Source organism: Oncorhynchus nerka, linkage group LG22 (genome assembly GCF_034236695.1).
Source record: "Oncorhynchus nerka isolate Pitt River linkage group LG22, Oner_Uvic_2.0, whole genome shotgun sequence".
Classification (NCBI taxonomy): Eukaryota; Metazoa; Chordata; class Actinopteri; order Salmoniformes; family Salmonidae; genus Oncorhynchus; species Oncorhynchus nerka.
This window is the reverse complement of record NC_088417.1, coordinates 69,864,334-69,871,468: the sequence shown is the minus strand read 5'-3', so window position 1 is coordinate 69,871,468 and position 7,135 is coordinate 69,864,334. Positions and strand designations below refer to the sequence as shown.

At 42.8% G+C, this 7,135-nt stretch overlaps 1 protein-coding gene across 1 annotated transcript in view; it reads left to right on the top strand.

Moving 5' to 3' along the window:
* The first annotated feature begins 567 nt into the window (after positions 1–567).
* Positions 568–7,135, top strand: part of LOC115105573 (spectrin beta chain, non-erythrocytic 4-like) — a 30,027-nt gene continuing 23,459 nt past the window's right edge. Inside the window, exon 1 of the mRNA XM_065007345.1 lies at positions 568–750. Within this exon, the coding sequence (XP_064863417.1) occupies positions 622–750 (129 nt within the window). The 5' untranslated portion in view covers positions 568–621. The remainder of the gene's footprint in view (positions 751–7,135) is intronic.

The following is a 7,135-nucleotide window of genomic DNA, read 5'->3' as shown; positions in this document are numbered from 1 at the left end:
GGATCACCAACGGCAATCACTGGATGCTCAGGTTTGCCCCCTCTGAAGGAGTCGTGGTGGAGATGCTAAATCATCATTACCTCCATTAACAACCGGATTCTATTCTAGCTCAGGAGACAAGGAGAAGAAAAACCACCCCAAACAACGAAAAAGGAGTCTTAGATGTTTGTGACGATCTTTGTCGGCGCTGTTGGGTAGTTGATTCGTTTCTTCTATTTGCTTGATTGTTTTTATCTTCTCTGAGACTGGCTAGCAGGCACTGCAGCACCAGGAAGGACTGCAGGAGCCGTGAAGGGTAGGGCATGAGGACCCAGGGGCGAGCCAGCGGAAGGGCTTGAGCTACCATTGCTGCTGCCCCTGCTGCTGCTGAGGTGCTTATCTTGATTTTTTTTCTCCAGAAAGGGCGGCTGGTTGGGGTGGGTTGTGACAGTGCAGGTACTCAGGACCCTGCAGAGCGGAGTGGGTGGCTCTGGCATAGAGGTGCCAGGCAGGGAGGCAGGACGTCCTGTGGGAAAGGAGGAGAGAAGAGAAGAAGAAGGGCTGGCTCAGGCTCGGGCCCCTGATGGTGGCTATTTTTATCTCCCCTAGCTGAGTGATTGGGGACAGCCGGTAAAGGGAAAGATGCTTATGGGTGCGGGACGAGACACGGCGCGGGATGAGGCCCAGAAGCTTCACCGGAAATGGCTGAAGCACCAGGCCTTCATGACCGAGCTGGCCCGCAACAAAGAATGGCTGGCCAAGATAGAGCAGGTGAGTGGAGAAGGGAGGGGAGAGGATAGTGGGAGGAGGTCAGAGAGGGCAGGTGTATGGAAGGTGCTGGGGGAGGGTAGTGTGAGCACATGATTGAGAGAGGGTAGTGGGTGTGTGCGTGGGGGGGTAGCAGTGTGTGTGTGTGTGTGTATGCGCGTGTAAAAGGGAATAAGACACATCGGGGGATGGGGGGGATGTGTCATTACTCCATTTTGATTACTTAGCCATGAGTAAACTGTAAACACATTTTGTTATATGCTTCTACTAAGGACATCCAGAATTTCAAGTTCAAGGTTAGAAATGTGAAAGCCGTATTGTTTTCTGCATGAATGGTGCAGTAAATCATAAGAAAGGTATTTTTCCATTGCCTTTTCAGCTACGTACTAACATTGGATTCTATTTGCGCAGTGTTTCCTCCTCAAAATATTTCTTATTAAGAATTGGATGAAACCTGTGAACAACTTGACAGCAAGTGGGCAATCTCTCAAACCTGTGTGATACTGCCAACATTCATGGCCTTGTTTTATGAATATACCGCCCAGTCTTTATTAATAGCGTAGTTCTGTACAATAGGAAATTGGTTGTATGGTAACTAGATAGGCCTACAGCAAAAACATTTATTTAACCTTTACTTAACTAGGCAAGTCAGTTAAGAACAAATTCTTATTCACAATGACGGCCTACCCCGGCCAAACCCTAACCCGGATGACGCTGGACCAATTGTGCAACGCCCTATGGGACTCCCAATGCCAGCATCCCAGTTCTCCACTGCTGTCAACAGTGAATAGAACCCATACCCGGGTCGTGTTCAGTAGAGAGAACATTTTTCGAAACAGGAAGAAACTGGGAGGTACTAGCTGAACTTGTCCAATAAGAACAAGCGTACTTGAACCACACTGCTGCAGAGAGGCCTGGTGGGAGGCTCATGTGGGTGCTCCATGTTTGAATCAGTTGATTTAACCCAGAATTCCAAAATGACTCCTAGCCCCTACACCTAAGGCACTCCTGTGGAACTGGAGGATGGTATAGGTGTAAGTAATATGACACAAATTCCACACAGCCAATCAGAAGGCCTGTTAAAGCAATTGCCATACCCAATCCTTTCAGATCTACAAGGGTTAAGAGTCCATTTAGAATAAATGGACCCATTCCAGGAAATGGTCTGTGTGGTTTGTAAAAGTTTTTAGTGCAAGTTATTTGATTGAGGGCTAGGCAATACTGTGAGAATTCGCTTATCTAGCCCACATATCCTTTTGAATGCTTTCTTGACCACTGTTGCGTCAATTTATTGAGGCCCATCAAGAGAGAAATACAATAGATTGGATGTGAAAACAGCACTTGATCAACATGGTATGTAGGATCTAGCTAACTAATTATTGTGGATAACACCATTTTAAAAGCTCTATGAGTTAGTTAGATGTCTTGACGTTAAACATGAAATGTCCTCAGCTTTTTTGCAAGAACTTGATTTAACCTCAGTTGGCGTACATTTTAAGATTGATATTTAACGGATTTCAATGCATTCTGGTAAATCTATTTTGTTATTGTAGAGGTGTACTGAAATCATTTATTCATCAAGCTCATAAGCAGAGTATTTATCTTTTCACTTCCAAAATTACATTGAATGTTATGGCATGATAAACTCGATCATCTCTAATTCACTAAAATTATTCTGTTGCTATATATCCAAATGCAGAAGTTATTGATCACACATTTCATTTAAATCAAAATGATTTACCACTGAGATGTTAATATGATGTAGCAGAGGTTAAACGTGAAGTGGTGAATGAATGATTGAGACTGAGAGCCCCTCGCCATACCATACATATCAGAATGCTCACATGGCCATCTTGCTTGTCCATGCATGAAATGTGTCATGCAGTGTACCATGCAAGAGTCGGCCCCCCTTCATGAGCCTGATGCTGCTCAAGATTCTGTCCTGCAGCCAAAGGCAAAAGGGCTTTGTAGAGGATCCAGGTTTGACGCCCTTTTCATAAGCACGTCTTTGTTTATTCTAGATGTGGCTGTAAAATTAAATTGGATTATATTATAATAGGTGCAGTGAAATAACTGATCAATCCAACGGGGAATAAAAGTAATCAGAGGAGATGTCCTTAGCTGGAGCTGCAGTACCAAACAGTTTGTCTCCATCCGTCCAACACTGACGAATGTTCACTAGGACATAGCGTTCTACTGAACAGTCATGCCTCTCTGTCTTGAAGAGTGGGGATTGGAGCTGGTTCTTAAATGGTTGATTTTTGGGAGTGAGGATGTACTCGGTGCTGGTGTGTCTGTTTGTAGAGTAGCTATAATATGTACATGCATAAAAAAGCCCTTTCATATTCAGTATCAGATGTTAGTGACATACATTTCATACCTGTGTAAGATTTACTATCTTGGATGAAAGCATCTTACAATTAAGTATGCATTGTTTGTTATTTACATACATCTACAAATGGCTGTGAAACATCTACTATTGGCACAGAGAGGCCCTAACTCTAGAACAACAGCTCTGGTCAAAGTGAAAATGGAGTGAAAAAGGATACCAGCTCTGCTTCGGAATCGTCAGGCTATTCGTTTAACCTCTCATGCCAGACACCAGATAGATACAGTACATCGAATGAGTGGACATGGAGTGCAGAAGATGGCTGCTCTGTCTGTGGTGAATGCATCCACAAGGATGACTAGCGGGGTTTCTCAAGGGCTCTGTCTCTGATAGCCCCCACACAGAGTGTTACAGAGACCCTCATGTTTCGCTACTCACTAACATCACTTAATCGGCCCCCACCTCTCCTTCTTCCTCTCCCTCTCTCGTTACCTGGGAGACTGGGGAGAAAAGATTACACTGCGACCTGGTGCGATTAGAAAACTCTGTGTCCTTTTGGAAGGGTTATCGCCCCGGCCCCATGCCTCTGCTCTCCCACTGTACTTACTCAGCAGATGGGCCTGAGCCCCAGCTTGGAGCTCTGAGCTGGGGCTGGGCATGAGCTCGGAGCTCTGATCTGAGGCTTAGGACTGAGCTCAGACCTCTGAACTGGAGCTCTCTCTGTGGAGGCCTCTTCAGTCCCCTGGGGACGCTTGTCTGTAGCAAAGAGAGGACTCTGGGTTTTTACTTAAGGCTGACCTTGTGGCAATGCTTTGCCAATGGCTCAGGGGTCAAACACTGTGTAAACATAGAGACAACACAAAAATACCTATCCATTTTACACTGTTTAACATATGCAGACGACAGGATCTCATGTCCGTTGATTTGGTCTGGTGTAGCTATTTTTTAAATATTGGTTTGTGAGTCTGAATTTTAGTCATGGTGTTGTTTTGGTTTCTCAGAGTAGTAGCTAGAATCTATCTACACACCAGTGGAGGCTGCTGAGGGGAGAATGGCTCATAATACTGTCTGGAATGGAGTATAATGGATGGAATGGAGTGAATGGAATGGTATCAAACACATGAAAACTATGTCTTTGATACCATTCCATTTCCTCCATTCCAGCCATTATTATGAGCCGTTCTCCTCTCAGCAGCCTCCACTGCTACACACCCACTTGAGAAGCCATGTAGAGTGATTCCTCACGAAACCCAGACAAAAGAAGACCATGATTTTGGGGATTTTCACAAAATGGAACCATAGAATAGTCCATTAAATAAAGTATTGTTGACAAATATTTGACATTTGTATCTCAAAGCATAATTGAGAAATAATTTATTAAAGTTGCCATATTAATTATGTTTTGGCCTTACAGGCCTCCTTTAATACTCTATAGTGTTTCATCTGTAGGTGCTACAAAGCAAACATTAGTGTCATATCCCACTGGGCACAGACATCAGTTCAATGTCTAGTTTTGATTTACATTTGGTTGAGTTGTCAACTAATGTGAATTTAATGTGAAATCAACAAAAAATGTCACCATGTCATTGGATTTAGGTTGGAGGTTGGGTGAATAAAAGACTAAATGACCCTTGCGTTGATGACTTTTTGCAAATCCAATTCATTTCCCACGTTGATTCAATGTCATCACATGATGATGTGGAAACAGCATTGATTTAACCAGTTTTTCCCCAGTGGTATGAAGCTTTACCGCTTGCTCTGTAATATGAGTAGTATTTGGATTTCAAAAAGTTATTTTTTTACATTACAATTATTGTCACCCCTGTTTTCAATACTTTGTGCACCCTCCCCTTGCAAGGATAACGGCACTGAGCCCTTTTCTACAATGTTTTATTAGATTGGAGAACACAATTGGAGAAATCTTAGACCATTCCTCCATACAGAATCTTTCCAGATCCTTGATATCCTTCGTCTACCCTTATGGATTGCCCTCTTCATTTCAAACCACAGGTTTTCAATGGCGTTCAAGTTCGTAGACTGAAATGGTCATTGCAAAATGTTGATTTTGTGGTCAATTATCAATTTCTTTGTGGATTTTGATGTGTGTTTAGGGTTATTGTCTTTGTCTTGCTGGAAGATCCACCTGTGGACAAGCTTCAGCCTCCTGGCAGAGCCAACCAGGTTTTTGGCTAAAATGTCTTAGTTACTATGTACTTGGTCGAGTTCATTATGCCGTTGACCTTAACAAGGGCTCCAGGACCAGCAGCCCCATAACATCAAAGATCCACCACCATATTTGACAGTAGGTATGATGTTCTGTTCTGTATATGCATCCTTCGTTTGATACATACCTGCCACTGCTGTGTGGCTAAAACCTCTACATTCGTCTAATATGACCATAGCGCCTGTTTCCAATCCAGATGTCAATGCTGTTTAGCAAACTCCCAGTGTTAACATTTGTTGGTCACTCTTAATAAATAAACAATTCTGGCAACCCTTACAAAGAGCATATTGACATGGAGGTGGCATCGAATTGTAAATTAAGGGATTTGGTGACCCTGAGATGAGACCGAGTATTGCAATTCTCCAACTTTGGCCCTTGGATTTTACTTTGCGTCCAGAACCGTGGGGACAAGATACACATGCATCCTCTATCAGGAACGTTTATGTCTGTTCCAGTTGGTTTACACTTCTTAAATTGATTTAAGTGAAACAGGAAGCCATGTAAAGCCACAATTCAATGTTTTAAGTTAATGCAGATTTAATTTTGTTTGATTTAATTTATAATAATGTTTAGGGTGGCCAATCATTTGGACACCTCTCTTTTTGAGAACAAAAGTATTACTTATTAAAGAAAATGTATTTATATGAGCAATTTATATGAGCAACTATTAGTGTAAAATAATATATAATGGGTTTTTTTAGCATACAATATTGCTTAGTATTTGTGTTATTTGTTTATACATAATTTTTTGCTAATCTTTATCAATCGTGCCACATACACATGGTGTATGTGTGTATGTACTGTAGGAATGTATTGGTCCCATGTCTAATGTATTGCCCTGACATACCCCTCTCCTTTGCTCTTCCTCACTCTCCTCTCATATCTCCCTCTCCTCCTTTTTCTATCTTTCTGTCTTTCTCATTTCTCTCTCCTCTCCATTTTCTCTCCCCTCACACTGATGTCTCTTCTTCCTTCTCTCTCCCTGTGTGTCAGTGAAGACGAGGGAGAGGGGAGAGAAAGAGACCTAGGCTGCTTTCTGCCGGATCTGCATTATGAGAGGAGGAGAGAGAGGCAGAGAAAAAGAGAGAGGGAGAGAGAGCGAGGGAGAGAGAGAGAGAAAAAGAGAGAGGGAGAGAGCGCTAGCAGCAGTTAAGCAGAGAGACTGTGCCAAGAGGAGAAATGCAGCACTGCATTATGAAAGCCACAGGATAGGCCCAGCTTGCTCTGAGAAACCTATAGGAGAGAGCTATATAGGAAAGAAAATGAAAGAGAGAGAGAGAGAGAGAGAGAGAGAGACAGAGAGAGAGAGAGAGAGAGAGAGACCAAGATTTACAGGATGAAATATGTTGTATTCTGGGTTACTATGCATTTCCCTGCAATAGTCCAGTAGATAGCAACACCAGTTATTATCATTTAGTAAGGTATTCATAACAAAGGACCAATTTGATCCAAGCTTTTCTTCAAACGGGGTTGACTTGAAAACAAACATTGCACTAGGCAGGTCTCTTATTAGACTTTTGGTTTTGAAGGTCTGCTACGTGTGTGCAATACAGGACTTTGTCAGTTTCACTGCACATTTTCCCTTTGCTTCCTTATGGCTGACTGACATTCAGTGGTCCTTGATAGAGATGACGAGGAAACGTCTGATATGAACGCTTGTCATAGGAAACACCTCCTGTTCCTCTCAGTCGGAGCATGGGAGGAGACTTTGCATGCGGATTCTATTTCAGGAGACTTGGAGTGGAGCCACAGAGAGAGCTCCATCAACAAACACACACACACACACACACACACACACACACACATACATACATACATACATACATACATACATA